Raw genomic sequence first — 19,312 nt, 5'->3', positions numbered from 1 at the left:
GTAACATTACTACATGTATTACTGTAGTTTATTAAGTAGTATCGGCAGTGTTCTAGATTCTTGAAACGGTGAAATATGGTACGATATAGAATGGTATTTAGCCAAGCAAAGAATTTAAATGTTTCTAGTCCACAAAGATAAAGAAGCAAGACCAAGAGAAAATTAGTGGGAGAATAGCATCAAGCCAGCAAATGAGGATGAGGTTTTCTTGTTAGTTTGTGATGCTGATGTTACTTGGTTAGAAATGTGTGGTTTGTTTTTGCAGATTGCCTTTTACTCAAAATGTGCATTTATAAATTGTAACCTTTTATTGTAAGAAAACAAAAGTATTCGCAAAACATGACAGTAAAAAATTTGCTTTGTTTGTTCTGTTTCTTTTATGTTTTCTGCAATGCAACAGCCATTAGCGTTGTAGGGCGTTACATTGGAGCTCATGTCTTGTTCAATTATACAAATGGTGATGACGGGACTATCAGAACTTTGGTATGATTGATGTTGTATATAATACACATTTTTATTTTAGATTATTTAGCCTACTTCAATTTACAAACTGTCCATCATCATTGATGAAAACTTTTCTTATATAAATAAACAAGTCATCTAAGAATTGTGAATAGAATGTTGCTCATAGCTCGAAGGTGCAGATTTTTGTCTGACACGAGTTCTTATTCAGGAGCTTTCACCAGATAAAATCATTTTATAACTGACAATAGCTCCTTAAGAGAGTCAAACAAAAACCTGCAGCTTCAAGGTTTGAGCAACATTCCACTCGCAAATGGAAAGTTTTGTACCATCAATCAATTCTTAAAGCAATATAAGAACCACCAATCTACTTAAAATTGTTTGCTTGGTTGTTCATAAAAGTCTACTATTGTTAAATGTATATAAAAATCTTGGAGCTGGTATACAAGTCTCCCCCCCCCCCCCTTGGTAACTCATGACAAAGAGGAATTGACCAAAACATGTGGATTGAAGTGTGTGAACAGTAAAGCAAAGGTAAAGTAGTTTCACCCTATACGTTTGGTCGAGTCCTGTCTTTGTCATGAGTTACCAAGGGAGGGGACTTGTATACCAGCTCCAAATTCTTTATATCATATAAAGTTTTACAAGAATTGTTGCTGCTAAGTTCTGCTAATTAATATTACTTAAACATGTTGCTCATGCCCAATGTTGGTTTGCATGCTCGTTTCTTTATCGATTTGCCTACTTTAGTAGAATATTATAACCATGTTTGATATATAATTGGCACATATACTTTTCATTATAATGTACCAGTAAAAGGTTTTATTCATCAACTGTCATGTTAAAAGGGGTCTGCAGAAGAGGAAGAAGGTGCATATGGATCTGACTCCCCAATATCCAATGTGTCTGGTTTGATACAATTACCTTATCATGGTTTCTATGAAAATGGTCTCGAATACGGATGTAATTCCGAGTACAGCCATGTCAATAAATCACAAGATTGGATAGCTCTTGTTGCAAGAGGAGAATGCGATTTTTCTCAAAAGATATTAAACGTATGTGCCTTTGTTTTTTTTCAGTTTTACATAAATGAATTTACCTAACATTGATTGATAGCATGACTTACATGATTGATAGCTTAAATGAGATGATAAAAGAATCAAAGGATGGTTGAACCATCTCTTGTCTATAAATAAATTTATTAAGTGCTTTCAGTTATATTGAGCACTTTCGTTAAGCACTTTCGGTTATATTGAGGTTATTTGTACAACTTGATGGGGTATCGAACAGTACATCCATTGTGATAAACTGACCAGTGATCATGCATACAGAACACAGGTATCTATCAACTCTAAAATATCTGACATGGAAAAGTTGTTGTTTGAATGTTTTTCATACTTTTTGCTGTTTCAAAAATGTACTAGTAAATATCATGGCCTACCTAGGCATCCTTCAAAACAATTATTTTAAAGAAGGTTTTTGTTAAGTTGATTTCCACGTAATGTTTAGGCACAGCATCGTAATGCCAAAGGTATTCTTGTGTACGATTACAAAGGACAACCTACGCTCATGCAAATGAGCCACCGAGGTAAATGATGATGTTGTAACCGATATAAGTGGCAAGTTTATTGTTTATACCTCAACTAGCTTAGGTATCACTCCTCAACTCTACTTAATGAAACTGTTTTACATTCTTTAGAAATTCTGCCTATGTTGTTACATGTATGTCTGTTAAATTTCTGTTTATTGTAAAATGTTTATATATTAAGGTATAAGAGTTAGTTTAAAACTTACTACATTCTTTTGGTAGCAAATTAGTTAGTTTAAAACTTACTACATTCATAACATTCATATGGAAGCAAATTAGATGTCAGCATAGGCGTCGAAATAGGGTGGGCAGGGTGGGCGACGCCCACCCTGCCGTGAAACGAGGGTGGGCAAAATGTGTTTCGCCCACCCTGTTTTCATGCCACTTATGAAGTATTCGTTACAACTATTTTCGTTTTTCTTAAACGCTGGACTATCCAACCAACTGCAGCGCAACTTCTTGTTTTTCGCTATGTCTCTCGCTAGGTATCCGACAGAACAAAGCAATTCCGTAACAACGCTGCGTGGAAAAACGGCGGTACGCACTGCATTGTTGTTGCTACGGCAACTGCCACAGTTGGCAATTCCTGGTGAGAGAAAGCCACGTTTGATCTTTTCTCCAAATTTGCGTCGGCAATTTGATCTTTTCTCCGAATGGTCTCACTTTCGTTACGTCACAATCAAACTTCAGTTCCCGGTCAGCGTAAGGGAATGTGAATATGACATCATAATGAACATGACAATAAAATAACCGACACAAACTAAAGACGTATTATACTAAAAACAATCGCTTTTACAAATGCGGCAAATCCGAAGGCGCCACTTTAAAGATAACAGGTCACGAGTCACGCGCTTTTTAGGTCGCAAAGGAAAAAGAAGTTTGTTTAGTTTAGCAGCGCTCATAAGATCGCAAGATGCAAGAAAGAAAACATCCAACCTATTAAAGCTTAATTGCTGCAGCGACGCTAAACGCAGTCTTTGCGAGAAAGACTAACCACACTTTTCGAAATTAGCGTCGGCAATTGCCGAGGTGATTGTAAGGACAACAAGATTACAAGAAAAAACTAGTTTTCTTAGACTACACCAGACTAGAATGTTGATTCAATCTTACTATTGCTGGATGTTTTATTTGGGTTACTTCCTACTTCGCCGGCGCTTAGACATGTGCCCAGCTGGGAGAATCTTTTATAAAACTATCACCCTATAATTCAGGCCTCGAAACTGAAGGCGGCCATCGCCGCGATTAACCTACAAAAACCGACATTTTGTCCGCCGGGTCTCGCCCTTCCGTCGGCCGCATTTGTCCGCCATGAAGTTCCGAGAAAATTTTACACAAGCGGCCTTGTAAATTAAAGTAGTAGTACTTTGCCACTTATAATTACAAAGGACTAGAAAAGAGTTAAAGCACTCGATAAATCACAATACACCCTGTATATGCTTGAATTGTTAACCTTATTGAGTGATCAAGCAGCTGATGTCTCACGATAAGCTGGATGCAAGTGACACCACAATACACCTTATTAATGCGATAAATTCAGTCTTCGAAATTAGCGTCGGCAAATGGCGCATTAGCGTCGGCAATAAAAATGCCGAGGCCACACGAGCGCTTGTAACGTTAGGGTTAAACATTCCTCCCAGTCGTTATGGCACAGCATAGATTTGTTTCCTAGTCAACACCCTGATGGATCTTTATGAAAAAGAAAGAGGCCTGTGGAGTGGTATCAAAGCCCGAAAGCCGCATAACGTGGACGCTTCATTGCGAACGGCAAAGATGGTATAGATTTACAGCCAAGCGATGAGCCTCTTGATGTGTCTGATTCCAGTGATGATGCGACAACCTCGTGCTCCGATACAGCATCTGATGATTCCGATTCTGACAACTAGTTCTTTATCAAACAGACTTTGTGTTGTTCGCAGTTATCCCAATTGTGCCGAAATTATGTTAGTGTATACGTAAATCGAGGCAATCTTCTCGCAGGGAGCTATTAATATGTTACCTGTACCTGGTTGAGTAATTAACGTTATTTTATGATAATTCAACATCGCTAGATGTCGAATTAATGTAAAACAAACGTAAATTTCGTATTGGGCATTGTTGTTACGCAATATAACCCGCCGGAAAAATTGAATCGATTTGTGCTGACTCGAACGTTGAATCAACCCAAAATTAACTTACTTTCCCCTGCCGGTGAGTTTTTTAACGTGAATTACCGTAACAGCGTGCGTATCGCGTTGCTCGCTTTATCACTACTTTTGGTATTATTACATCACAACAAATCAAACAATGCGTTCGTAATAGACTACTCTAGTATATTTTTCGCTTCTCGTTTTACATGTTTTAGTACAATCTTTTCCTAATAAATATTCACAGTAATTGCCGAGGCAATTTCAACTTTTGCCGTTTGGCCTCGGCAACGTTTTTGCCGAAGTAAAAATATGCTCATTTTGAAGACTAAACCATTGCGAATTTGCGAACATACACATTCAATGAAATCTGTTTGAAAACTCTCGCCAGAATTCCTCTCTTCTAAGAAAAAATCGACGCCTATGGATGTCAGTATTTGAATGGTATTGCCATTTGCACAATGCTGATTATTATCACTAAAAGTGCCTACTAGAAATTTTATTGTTTGAAATTTTTTATAACAAATCCCATTGTGACTGCAGGGGCTGTTGGTATTGTTGCTGTCTCAATAGAATTTGAGCTTGGCAACACTGTGGGCATGCTTGTCTGGGGCGGCCAAAGTGTCTTTGCAACTATCACGAAAGGGAACAGCCACAGTCCCAATGGGTAAGAAACGACTTTGACATTGTTTTAACTTTTAACAGCACAGATTTCTTGTACATTAGAATTAACCTCTCCAGGTATCTGGGGTTAATAGGTTAGTGTGGTTACTGGTTAGTCCCATTTCCCTACTCCAATTTCAAGGGTTCACGTCTTCTGGGTGCCTGCTTTGATACATTTTCCGACTTTTGATAGCTGTCTGAATGAAATTTTCGTAATACAAACAAAATTTCATTCGGAAAATTTCTGTCAGAATGTTAGCCGCATGCTAACAGTCTAATTGAACAGTTTTTAAGTTACTTTTTCTCATTTTTTACTGCTTCCATAAGATAACAAACCTTGTACGTCATTACCATTGAACAAAAAGTAACAAAGCTTATAAAATTTTACTCAAACAGTAGCAATAGTGGTGGTCAAAATGTCGCAAATAAGGCCGCGCCTCAAGGTAGCCACGGTGATGCTTGTTCACTCAAGCCAGTGAGATCGCCATGGGGTTCACATCTCATAATTGTTTTGGTTTTTCAAATTGTTCCTCACACCAGATAACTAGCGCAAGCGGCATAGGATTGAGACTTGAGTCATAATTAGTTTATTAAAGCTTTGTTTGTTATTGTCTGCAGAATTCTTTTTCACAAAGCTTAATTCATGATAAGCCAACGTCATTCGGATAAAAATAGAATGCGTATTTAGAAAACTATTTACAGGATATATTGTTGGCGCACGCACGATGCTATAGTCAACACTGTCAGCATGAAATTGTATGACCCAAACATAAAAACATGTTGTTCATACATGGGGGGTCATAAAACTTAAGGAAATATTTTGCTAAACTTACCCTGGAGGAACTGAAAATTATTATATTTTACAATCGCACAAAAAAACGTAAATTTAAATGAATGTTTGGTGCGGCAGTGTGGGATAGAGCACGTGACGAAATATCGAACTTCCTTATTGAATGCATAGTTTTATTTTTTCAGAAATAAATAAATTTATTCTGTGAGCTGAAAAGTTGGTTTTTCCGGAAGCAGTGGATAACAAAAAGGCACTGGTAGCCTTAACTATTCAATAGGGAAATAATGAATGCTTTTAACATCATGCATGCATTCACTTTTGTATTATATGATCGTGGATCAATCACTTTAAATAGTTCATACTCGCAACTCTTGTCTGTCAACAACAACAGCAAGACTGACATTTTCTATTAATTATTAACACGCGCTCCGTTTGATCCTACATTAAAGGGATAGTAAAGGAAAAAACTGACTTGGCGATTATACATGTTCTTTGTGTTTAACATGCTACCATAAAACGATTTTCAATAAACTTTTGCCCCATTGCGGTCTGATCAGCATTCCGTGCGTGCTTTTGTCAGAGCTTTCAAAACGGGAATGGGCGTGAGCAGCGAAGCGTGCGACTGTACAGTCTACGTCACTATAGGCGAGCAATCAGCTGATCGAGCAATAATTGTTACTGCGGGCGATTTAATTGTAGGCTATGTATGTATGTACATCAAAACATCAGATTTCAACATCAAAACATCAGACAGTTTGCTCAAAACATCAGATCTGATGTTAAAACATCAGATGTGGTAACGTGGCTTTTGTTATTGCTGTCGATAATGACGTATTCTGGAGCAGTGTTTCCACTTTTTTGTCATTTTGAAAAAATTAAAAATAAATGAAACTTTGGGCCTTGCCAGTGCCATTCAAAACAAATTATTTTCGGTAATTTTTTTTTGAAATGTGTTCTTGAATGTTCAGTTTACGCATTTTAATGCTTAATTCCCGTTAAATTTAATTAAATTTCATTTAGTATGCCTTTAAAACCTTGTCATTCAAACCCAACTCATGACTTTCTTTGAGATGGTTACCTTCCTAAACTTAAGAGCGATATCTGGTGGTGTTATTGATATTCCAATTGACTTCCGTTTCTGAGAAAGCAGCCGATGAGCTTCATAATGTGCAATCCCAATGTATATGAATTGTGGATGTCAGTTCACCTGTTGCACTGGCATGACTCAGCTGCTTGAGTTATCAGATCGTTCGTGATTATAAACTCGCTGTGAACCAACGTCGTGAGTAAAAGGTTCAATCTAGGTCGCCGTGGTTCAAGCCCAATAATATCTGCCTGTGGTGGTATGGACGCCACAGTAAATTTAGTGTGATGGATGAGTTGCATAGATGAGATGAGTAATGGGTGAGCAACTGTTCTCTTAACAAAAATTAACAACATCGTAGGCGCCATTGGCGACTCCCAGACAGTAAAATCGGCCATTTTTACATTTAAACAAGACGGATTTTTGCTGTCTGCTCTGTGTTATTTTTGTGGGTGATCTTGGCTTTAGTTATGTCTGAAGCTATACACAAGACAAGGCATGAATACAAAACGCATGTCCATAGAGTACAACATCGTTAAATAAGACAACATGGTAATAACTCAGGAACACTTTAAAACGCTTCAGAGACAACATGAACATTTTCATTAGAGGTTATGGTCACAACAGTTTGTTTCTTGTTCTCTTGGAATATTCTGGTTTGTTGAATCACTATTCTGGAATATTCTGGTTTGTTGAAGCATAGAACCGAAAAAAAATTGAACTTAATTTTCTAGTCCCGGAATTAAGTTTCATGAGTACCCGGAATATTCGATTTCAGGGTAATCTCTCCATTTTGGAGAATCTCCAATCCCGGGATTAGTCTCAAAGCACAAACAAAGCTGTTAGCCTGAACAGTGAACATGTCATGTCTCTACATGTAGGTCATTGGAACTACAGAAGACTTCGATAATATTTGTAAGTGTCGCCTTCATGGTTCTGATGCTGGTGTCCCTGGCCTGGCTCATATTCTATTACATCCAGAGGTTCCGGCTGGTGCACACCCACAACAGAGGACGGGTATGACGTTGTTATTAGTTGCTTTATTCTGGAACCTCACGTAACAATCACCCATTGTGGTTCCCACTTATATTTTTAGTCGCTTGTTCAGTGTCGCGCGGTGACAACGCCAAGTCGCGTCATTTCCTTGAAGAAGAAACATAATAGTCTTCATGTCTGTGCGAACAATATTTAATAACACGATGAAAATAAATTTATTATATAATTAATAATGAAACTTTGATGTCGAATTGAAACGAAATTTCTAAAACACTTACACTCTCTTGAAAAGAAAAACGTTGTGTTTTAGCAACAGAAATAAGCAACTTCTACTCCACAGATCTAATTTTGTCTGAAAGCCCTGAATTTTATCGTGTACAACTGTACCTTTCCTTGCATTTGCATATTGAGCGGGTTCAAACTTGAAAAAATGTCGGAAGCCAATGCACCAATAAATTTATTGTCGCCAAAGTGCTTGCTCAACTTGGATTTGCATTCTCGAGGAAAAATCTCGATTTCATCATGTAGGCTAGTTCGAAAACTCGAGACAAAACAAGGCCCCTAGAGAGCCATCGACTTCGGTGTGATAAAGGAGAACAGAGTGTTCTGAACAGAGACCAGAGTGTTCTGTTCTGATAACTGAAAAAATGAAGTTTGCTTTAATTTATGATTCAGTAAATTTACCCCCTCGGTAGGTAAAATTTATCCCCCGGTTAAGAACCCCTGCCTTAAACCTTGCCAGCTGTTATGCTTCTGCAAGTTCAAACATTAAGCGGATTGTTATGGTGCGTTACAAAACCACGTAGCGCTTGCTGGAGCGACGCAACATTGTGGTCCACACGTGTTGAGGAAGTTGCCCTGTCACATGCGATTGATTTACAAAATGATTCAATTATTTATATGTTGTCATAGCAACGTCAGCAAGAAGTTGTTCGGAAGGTGATCGCGAAGATTCCGTCACGATCACTGGAGCATGACGATCAGCTGATCGGTGAGGGCACGTGCGCCATTTGTTTGGAGGTTTACAGCGGTGGGGACCGGGTTCGAAACTTACCATGCAAGTAAGTAAGGGAGTCATGACCGGTTTTGTTTGGCAGCCAGTGCAGCTGGAACATTGTGGTGATTTAAATAATAAACCTGACTGACGAATGACACGAGTTGCACGTTATTTCATACTTATTCCATGCTTATCTTAAACTTTGGTGGTCGAGCTTGAGTCATTTGTTCGAAACCTCACTAAGACGAAACGTTTGTATAACCATGCGAACCATCCAAGATTTTGCTTTCAGGACAATTTTTTAACTTTCATTCCATAGGCTGGTTTCGTTTTCAAAATTTTAAATTTTGCAGATACGTTTCATGCACTCAAATTAAACATACCGGCTGCATAGCCGAGTGGTGAGGGCCCCTGTATGTCATCACTCAAGATTTAGCTATTTTGTCGTTGACAAGTCACGCCTGAAGGTTAACAAGTGTCAAGAACATTGGCTTTCTTGTCTTTTCGTCCACTTTTTAATTTTCAACAATTGGCAAAAGCCTAGATACGACCAATACATCATCATGTAGACTATGGATAAAATATAACTAATATTTTGCAACTTATTTTCAGCCACATTTTCCACAAGAAATGCGTCGACCCATGGCTGCAATGCAAACAAACCTGTCCTATGTGTAAAGTCAATGCCATCAAAGCCACAGAGATGGGGGTAAGCGAGCTTTTCTGTTTTGCTTTAAATTTTAAAAGGATTGTATCAATTGGTATGTGATCTTGTTATATAATATTTTGTATCCATTTGCTTGTCATGCTTCAACTGGTGCCGGCGTAAAACTTTTTTTGATTATGCGGATTCTATGAGCAGCATTATAACCATATTTGGTTTTGATATCTCTTATTTCTGTTTTCATAACCTTTACGCCCTCCACAACACAGTGCAGGTCACGTTTGGTCTTGCCTGTCAGTTTGTGGTGAGCAAGGAAACTACTTGGTCGTGTGTGACTCATCAGATTCAGGGTGTACCATTTTGCAAAAGTTTTTTAGAAATTAGTATTGCGGCTATGTATTACGGGTTTCTACTTTTGTTAAAAAGTATTTTGGTGGAGTTTCAGAATTTTCCCGCCAAAACTGTGGTTCTGCCGCCATTTTGAAAAAATTTTGAAAAAATGGCGGCCAGATAAGATATTATGGAAATCTACAGCCTTAAACTGGCGCAATGTGAACATGTAATATGCCAATTACGGGGTTTTTGGGGTCACAGAACACGAATCTGAAGTCAAAAACGCTCTACGACAACAATTTTGCAAAGTGAAACTTTACCACTTGATATTTATGGTGAAATTTTACAGACATGGACACAACCTGACCAGGAATACCTTACCCCAGAATGAATATTCCTGAAATATTGTCAAACTTTTAAAATAACAACACGATTCATTTACAAACACATTGAGTTAATCACTCTCAAACACGATCCATCCCTGTTTCTTCTGCATGCTATTCCTTATGCTTCAGTTCTGATTGATTTTAATTCCCAGTATTTCATCAACACAATAGCCTACCAGAGTTATGCAAACACTCAATTCACTAAATTCTTGGACGAATTTCTTTAACAATTGAGTTTGGCTAAGGTAGCTTTTTTGTAATCTAAGAACTGTTCTTTGTGCTATTGCACAACAAGCAAGAGAGCTTGCCGGTGGCTCTTGTCAAAACGCCTGTCAATAAAATCAGTGATTAGCTTAATCCCGAGTTCCACAATATCGTTGACCACCCTTACGTTCAAAACGAATTTGTTGAGTTTCTTATGATCACTGAAATTTTTCCATTCTGATACTGGCATTTGTAGCCACTCTTGATCAGTAAGTTCCAAGTTGCTTTGCCAATTGTTGCCTCCAGCAATGTACAAGCACCTTGCCACTTTCCTGAGTTGGCTGCAGTTGTATCAAATACCATACCACCAATGGCACCTTTCACTCTCTAGTCTTCCACCAATTTTTTTACGGCCTGTTCCTGAAATGATCCGGTGCCGTCTGGTATCTCAGGCACCGCAGCAGCTACTTCATTTTTGCATTAGGCTACCTTCCTCATCAAAACTAACGCCAGACACATACACACATCACCGTTCTAATGAAACATTTCCTCTCATTTTCAGAATCTTACCGTCCCAGTGAATTATTGTCAAATCAGAGGCCTGGAATCTTATTAGCCAGTCTATGAGCTGTTGTGACTGAGATATTAGTAGGTCGACTTGTATGCCGGACGCTTGAGCCACCACAGCAGCCAAGAACATTGTTCTTTTCCAATAGCTCAATCCAAGTCGATCAGATATTAAAGCTGTAGGCGACATAATATCCATTTTCTTTCTTTTCCTTTCAGGAGTTTTCCAGTCGTCACTGTCACTTTCTGTTTCTTCATCTCTACTAAAGTCCAACTTCACTGTTTTCAAATTGTCAGCAACATCCTCTTTCTGTTTCCTTTCACCAGCTGCGCTGTGTCGTTTTTCTCTAGTTAAGCCATGTCTCATCTGCAGAGCATCTCTGCCCAATGCGCAATCTACTTGATCTCGCTGGAGCTGATTTTTCAGATATTCCAAATTTCTCCCAGTAAATGATACCAAAATGCATGAGAATTGACCGCGAGGTAGTCTTATATATAATAATTCAGAGGATCCTTAAGCTTTTCTTTCATATCACGCAAACGTTTTTTAAATGAATCACTATTATTCCTCTCACGCCTAGAATCAAGTTCTAGTTGATACCAAGTTTGATACAAATTCTTCAGATGCCGGTCTATATCGGCATTTTTAACAATAACCTTACACGATTCCTTCTCTGTTCCAAATTGTTTCTCGTTTTTCTTACCAAATACCAAACCGACGCCAAAATGATGTTTTCATGCCTGTCCGGCGAATTTCCTCCCTTGCTATCACGATGGGTTGGTTGATCATTCTGTGACTTTCGTCTTTGAAGAACAACAGCCTAGCTAGAACGTCAGAGCTTCTAGGAAGCTTAGAAATACCTAGTCTTTGCTAGTGTTTCCAATGAGGAAGTACTTTCTTTTTAGTTTTTGTGCCAATTACCGATGTGTTTCACCGGCCGTCTCATTCAGTTTCATAACTGATCTGAATCTTGCGTAGGATCACTTGACTAGCTACTCTTCGTCACTGTAGCTGATGATGATCTTCGTCGTGTAGAAGTAAGGCATTTACCCAGTTGGGAGAGTTCACTTCGGTTTTTCGAACCTTTTAGTCTGCTGTGGGGTGCTCTGTTGCCGTCCATTAGTTAGTAAGCAGGTAAGTTAGTAACTAAGTAGGCTAGGCCTACAGGCTACTGTAGAGTGTAGACTAGTTAGAAGGTTTTTATCGGATCTGAAAGTACACGAGAAAGTACATGTTAATTTTTTCCTCATACTGATTGATATAATCACACCGACTAGAAAAGTTTATGCATACATGCATTTCAAGGTTGAAATGACAATAAGATGCACTTTTCATGTAAATCTGCAGTTCAAAAAAGTGTGGTCACATCTATATGTCAAAATTCACTTTGCAAAACTGTTGCCGTAGAGCGTTTTTGACTCCAAATTCGTGTTTTGCGACCCCAAAAACCCCTTAATCGACATATTATATGATCACATTACGCCAGTTTAAGGCTGTAGATTTCCATAATATCTCATCTGGCCGCCATTTTGAAAAAATGGCGGCAGAACTACAGTTTTGGCGGAAAAATTCTGAAACTTAACCAAAATACTTTTTAACAAAAGTGGAAACCCGTAAGCGTAATACATAGCCGCACTAATTTCTAAAAACTTTTTGCAAAATGGTACACCCTAAGCCATCAGGTGTAATGACGTCGCAACTGGCTGGTGTAAATATTTACAACGTGATTTTACAACGCGAACAAACTTTTTTGTATACACAAAAAACATAACGTTGCTAAGTTATATATTATGTTTGCACTGATGTATTTTCTAGCCTTAGATGACCAACTTAAACTAAAATTGTTGTTTAAAGTTTTGATTGTAAGGATTATGTAGTGGATCTTATTACTGCAGGCCTCGAAACTGAAGGCGGCCATGGCCGCGATTAACCTACAAAAACTGACATTTTGTCCGCCGGGTCTCGCACTTCCGTTGGCCGCATTTGTCCGCCATGAAATTCCGAGAAAATTTTACGCAAGCGGCCTTGTGAATAAAGTACTTTGCCACTTATAATCACAAAGGATTAGAAAGCAGTCAAAGCACCCGATAAATCACACTACACCCTGTCTATGCTTGAATTGTTAACATTATTGATTGACCAAGCAGCTGATGTCTGACATAAGCAGGATGCAAGTGACATCACAATACACTTTATTGATGTGATATATTCAGTCTTCATTGCTGACGCAGATGCATGAATGGCGCATTAGCATCGGCAATAAAAATGCCGAGGCCACACGAGCGCTTGTAAGGTTATGGTTAGACATTCCTCCCAGTCGTTATGGCACAGCCATAGATTTGTTCCTTTCCTTAGTCAACACCCTGATGGAGCTCTACGAAAAAGAAAGAGGCGTGTGGATTGGCATCAAAGCCCGAAAGCCGCAAAACGTGGACGCTTCATTGTGAACGGCGAAGACGGTGTAGATTTACAGCCAAGCGAAGAGCCCCTTGATGTGTCTGATTCCAGTAATGACGCGACAACCTCGTGCTCCGATACAGCATCTGATGATTCCGATTCTGACAGCTAGTTCTTTATCAAACAGACTTTGTGTTGTTCGCAGTTATCCCAATTGTGCCGAAATTATGTTAGTGTATACGTAAATTGAGGCAATCTTCTCGCAGGGAGCTATTAATTGTTACCGGTACCTGGTTGAGCTATTAACGTTATTTTATGATAATTCAACGATGTTAGATGACGAATTAATGTAAAACAAACGTAAATTTCTTATTGGGTTATGCTGTTACGCAATACAACCCGCCGGGAAAATTAAATCGATTTGTGCTGACTCGAACGTTGAATCAACCCAAAGTTAACTTACTTTTCCCCCCGTGAGTTAGTTAACGTGAATTACTGTAACAGCGTGCGACGTGCGTATCTTGTAGCTCGCTTTATCGCTACTTTTGGTATTATTACATCACAACAAATCAAACAGTACGGTCGTGATAGACTACTCTAGTATATTTTTCGCTTCTCGTTTTGCATGTTTTGGTACAATTGTTTCGTGATAAACGTTCACAGCAACTGCCGAGGCAATATCAACTTTTGTCGTTTGGCCTCGGCAACGTTTCTGCCGAAGTAAAAATGTGCTAATTTTGAAGACTGTATGTTGATGCGTGTCGAAGTTCTGATGGCCGCTATGTGTTTGTGATTGACCGCCGAACAGCTTGCTTCAGTCGGACACGTTTGGCCGCCGGAAAAAAAGTTGTTTCGAGGCCTGTTACTGAATGTAGCTGACAGAATTGTCTTTGGTGCTGCTTTTTCTTCTCTGTTCCTTTTTCTTAATACTTCACATTCCATGGCGTCACAAATGTCTGCAATAAGTTCAGTTGTTTAAACGTGAACCACGGCCACCTGAAGACGCGGCCTGGTTTGTGACATTTTACAGATTTTGATGACTGCTACTGTCTGACTGAAAGTTTATCATTTTTTTAAAAACTTTTTGCTGACTCGTAAGTCGTAATGATACAAAAGCTTTTTGTTGCCTTGGGAAAGCAGTAGAAAAAGTAAGTTAAAAAAACATCCAATCAGACTGTTTTTGAGTGATTAACAATGTGACTAATATTTTATGATTCAAATTGTCTTTGGTCTTGCACGCCTGATGATGTTAAGACCAATTTTGTCGCTTGGGGAAGACATTCAAGAAGACGTTAAAATATTATTTGTAGAATTTTTCACTCATACAGTTACTAAGATCTTGGCAAAATCTGGAAACTTCTGCAGAATGTGACAAATCAGGCCGTAGCCTATACTGTATCTCTAAGTGACCGTATGTGGACCTTGATAATTGCAACAACTAGGTTCAATTTACATCTGTGGACGCATTGCTGTATTCCATTTTGACATGTTCATTCTCCCCAGGAACACACCAATATGAACTTCTCCTCTGAAACAACCGACAGTGATGTAGCCACTGCCACCGCCGCAGCCATCGGACGGGTATGAACTTAATGGTCAATTTGTGTTTGTAACTTGGTTTAAATACATTAAGACACGCTCACCGTTAATGAACACGACTGCGTAGTGGTTCCTTGAATTTCTCTCTCAAGATCATGGTTCGGCTCTTGTGTTGGGTTTTTTAAATCAAAAAAATAAACTAATTGATTGTGAACAAATCGCAAATATTTTTTTACAAATTTGAAGCCACTATTCACTGAACCTAATTCGTTGCCATCTATTTTCCAGGATCCCGACCCGGTGACGTCACGGATCGATGACGTCAATGCAAGCGAAGAACCTTGCGTTAATGACAACATCGAGCGGCCCCTGAATCCGGAGACCCCGAAAGTTTAATTATGACCTCGCTTTGCACTTAGCACTGTTCTGTACTTTGAGATAGTTTGCTTAACGTTAACGCTAGTTACACACATGCCCATGATGCACGCGCTGTACTGTGATGCCACGTTGTGCCATCATGCAACCAGTGTTGTATAAAGCATGTGGCTCTGCTTGATCAGCACGGAGCAAGCAGAATATCATTTTTATAGGAAGTTATTGTTCCAAAATTTGTGTTGTGTGAAAATCGCTGAAGTTTTATTGTTTTTTCTTTTGCAAACTTGAGACAACGAATCCGCCATTGCTGTTTAATCGCAATGAGATCAAATTTCTGTGATTTTTAAATGTTTTCTGAAAGTTCCGGCTTTATTCTTTTGTACTTAACCAGCAAAATGGTGAAAATTTTGTATAGATCTAATTTTTAAATGAATCATATTTTTTTTTAAATTCAAACCAGCACCACTATGTTACTAAAAATCAGAAGCTTATAGCGCCAAGTTTGAGATGACAATCGTCATTATTGTTGCTTTTACATGTTGCAGGTATGTAAATTTAAATGGATTGTCTTAACTTGCAGCTTGAGGCTGCCTGTATTGAATTGTTCAACGCCTGACTTAGGATTCAGTCACGTCTCCAATTTGTGTTTTTGTTTGCACACTCAGATATTAGCATTTAATCAGGGGGCACCTGCTTAGTATGTGTGTCATCGTGTTAGGCAAAAATATAAATAAATTCTTGATAATATGCGCAAAACATAAGTAGGTGTTCCTTTCTACCGTTAAACTTTTATGGCAACTACCCAGACAGTGGAATCGGTCGTTTTTTGGTCATTTGAAATCGATTCAATAAAAAAAAGACCAATTTTGCTGTCTGAGATATCATGTTTTTTCTCATTGTGCAAGCATTGTCTGTGCATGCATGCATGACGCACTTCACCGGGATAACCCAAGTATACGCGTATTATTGGTGTAGTTCTGTTCAAATTATGCAAATTGTTTGTATCAAGCGCAATGCCTGTGATGTCATAATATGTACTTTCTTCATGGCACTTGAGGAGGCCAAATACTTCAAAATTATTTTTTATTTTTAAGAAAAATGTAAAACACAATGGACTTAAAGACATGAAAAGTCCTTGACAAGTTATCATCATCATAACTTATATTATACTTAAATATAAATTGCGTGTAGATTTTACATGTACAAAAGTGGGTCAAGTTGCCACTGTAGCCTAATATTGCGAAAGAGCGACCCTACCACTACTTGTTGTCTTAACAAACGCTGAAGACTGTTATCAAATACCCTGTAAGTTCGAAATGACGGCGAAAACAAATTAGTTTAAAATGCATTTTTACAAAATATTTTAAAGGTTTGAAACGAACAGTTTGTTTACCCACGTAAGTGTTTTACGCCAAACATTCCTGACAAAAGGAAGGCCTATCAGGCTACGTTTTTTCTATTTTAAACGTGAAAGTAGCTGGTGGCAAAATTACAGTTGAAGAAAATTTTGCGCCTAGCCTGGTACCGCTAGATAAAAAAGCACTTTATATCATATATTCCTCTCAAACAGCAAATCAGTCGTTTTTTGCATTGATTTAACGTCTGCCAATGCAAAAGGTGTAGATTTCCTGTCTGAATTATAGGTTGCCGACAAACGTCATATGAAGTAAATTACGTTTTATCAACAGCTTCATTCCTCAGAGTCTTCATCAGAGTTTGCTTATTATTCCATCTATATAATCTAGCGTCTCTACAATTTAACGTCTCTTGTTCCCCTTATGCCAACGACAACGAATGTCTCGCAAAATCCCCACGCTTGCCTCTAGCAGTGCCCCTGCTAGGGAAGATTCTTGTGAGACTTACTGAACAACTGCAAAGTATACATATTATTGTTGAATCACAAGCTGTTATAGTGTTGCCAGCCTTATATTGCCGTCGTTCTTGGACTTTAGTAGATAACCAATTAACCAGGGAGACCAATATACAAACATCAGCCTTAGTTGAAAACAGAATAATTAAGTCCACGGCTTCATTATGGTTGAACAGCAAGATTTTTTTCTGCAAATGTTATTGTGCATAACCAAAAGGAAATACAGGAGCCTATTAATTTTGATTTGTCTCAATACAGCAATAGTTTTTTATGACGTAGCAGCACTTCATAATTATATTGTTGGACTTGCTACTGTTTTGTGCGCCTTGTATTGTTGCAGGTCTGAACGGTTGAAACTCAGGAATCGACTGCCATGGAAATCCTAGCAAAATGTGTAGCAATTTTGTTTGTCGTTTGAAACGCTGTGGTTTGAATATGTTTTTATAAACTTTTTGTGTTGTGTTTGAATGAAAACCCCTCCTACCAAGTGCGCTTGAAAAAGCATGTTTTTATGCGTTTATTAAAAGCAACGCGAATACACAATATAGCAGGTTCATTGTTTGTATGAGTAAGTCAGTTTGTTCTCGGTGACGTCACAATCTGTTATGTTCACAAGTCAACAAACATGCCCATTGCCCATGTGATCATAGATTTTGCGTGGTGTTAGAGAATTGAACCACTGACTCAGGCCCGCTTGCGAATGTTTTGACTTCAATATTCGGCTGCATAATGGAGGGTTGAGTGCCCTGGTTCGATGGGATTCCAGTTCAACACCGCTCAAGAGCATGTCTTTGGCAAGACACTTAAAGGCATCCCGTCAATCGTATAGTACCGCCCATCTAACTATAGCTCTTTGTCCGCCCCGTTAGCTCAGTGGTTACGCGCCCGACTCAAGATTTAGCGGCGCTGGTTCGACTCTCGGGATACATATTTTAGGACTCTCCATTCAGCGGCACTCGGGAGATGAAATAATTTTCCAGCAATAACACTTCAACAATCGGAAAACTTCACTCTGTCAATCTCGGTAAACCGACCATACGTCAAAGGCCTCTACATCAGTGACGATCGGTGAGGGAAAGCAGTGCTTATCTGAGCGAAAACTACGCAAAATATAATGACTGAATTCTAGGTTTAACTTATTATTTTTATCAGGTCTATTTTAACTTGAAAATTACTGTGTTCGTGACTAGAGTTACTCGTAGCGCTTGTGAGTAGTCTAAGTCCTCACCAAACCGCATGTCTAGCCAATTAACGCAAACGCTCCTGTCAGAAACAACCACTGAGGCTCCAGGGAAAGCAACTTGCAAAGTTGCTTTCCCCACGTTAAAGAACGCCTTCGTTTTATCCAATCCTGACTCGTTTTGCAAAACGTCACCAGCTGCTTAGCCAATCACATGTGTTATGGTTAGAGTTGCTTTCCCAGTGACGCCAATGCGTATAATTGCTAGACTATCTCGTCGTACGCACAAAATGGTTTCTCGTCACGGTACACAGCATCATAAAGGCGAAAAGATTGTTGCTGTTTTTTGATGTTTCCTCGCCATGTACTTTAGCCTACTAGCTTTCATAGTCATGCCTTTGCCCTTTTTACAGCGTTGATATAACGTTACTTCGCCAATGAACGTTCAGGTGCGGATGCAATATTTAGTTCGTTAAGCTTCTATACGCAGGAGGCAAACTTATCCAGCTTTTTGTACAAATTGCTTGCAGTTGTAATGTTTAGGCCTAAGTGTTAGTTTTTGTAGTGTAGGGCTGTAGGCCTAACTGAATATCTGAGAATGAACGTTCATGACGAATTAAATATTTAGCCAACTATTATTCCATGTCTAACACTGGATTTTGGTCCTGCAACGTTAAAATTAAGATTGTTCATGACTTCTAGACATTAAATGGATGCATGATCACGACAAAGGCGAAGCACAATTTGACAGATTTTTATTTTTGATTTGTTTTGGAAATGCTCTCAGAGCGCACCAAATTGGAAGTGTTTTTGAAAAATTTCTGGGGGAGGCCCCCAGACCCCCCGCTGAAAGTGTTGCCTTCGGCAACACGCCTTCAGGCTTCGCCCGACGGTTACGCCCTTCGTGCCTACCATCTTGCTGCAGCATATTTCCAAGTTGCTTTCCCAACGGTTTAAGCCACCGAACGTCACTGCTCTACATTCTACAAGTATGCAAAATTACAAGGAAAAACTATCAGAGGCTTTGTCAGTCCGACAATAAAGATTTAAAACCAACCAACCATTATTTTAAAAAAGCAATTTTGTTTCAACA

The 19,312-nt window shown here is 38.8% G+C and overlaps 1 protein-coding gene across 1 annotated transcript; it reads left to right on the top strand.

The window, feature by feature from the left end:
• The first annotated feature begins 276 nt into the window (after window positions 1–276).
• Window positions 277–17,586, top strand: LOC145783605 (RING finger protein 150-like). The gene is made up of 9 exons (XM_082595498.1): window positions 277–483; window positions 1,311–1,517; window positions 1,972–2,050; window positions 4,717–4,840; window positions 7,592–7,727; window positions 8,619–8,767; window positions 9,316–9,412; window positions 14,759–14,836; window positions 15,083–17,586. Exons 1-9 carry the CDS (start codon window positions 340–342, stop codon window positions 15,188–15,190), a joined length of 1,122 nt encoding a protein of 373 aa, XP_082451624.1. The 5' UTR covers window positions 277–339; the 3' UTR covers window positions 15,191–17,586.
• The last annotated feature ends 1,726 nt before the right edge of the window (window positions 17,587–19,312 follow it).

This window comes from Aplidium turbinatum, chromosome 14, assembly GCF_918807975.1.
Source record: "Aplidium turbinatum chromosome 14, kaAplTurb1.1, whole genome shotgun sequence".
Classification (NCBI taxonomy): Eukaryota; Metazoa; Chordata; class Ascidiacea; order Aplousobranchia; family Polyclinidae; genus Aplidium; species Aplidium turbinatum.
The sequence above is the reverse complement of the archived record's forward strand: the minus strand, read 5'-3'. Positions and strand labels throughout refer to the sequence as shown.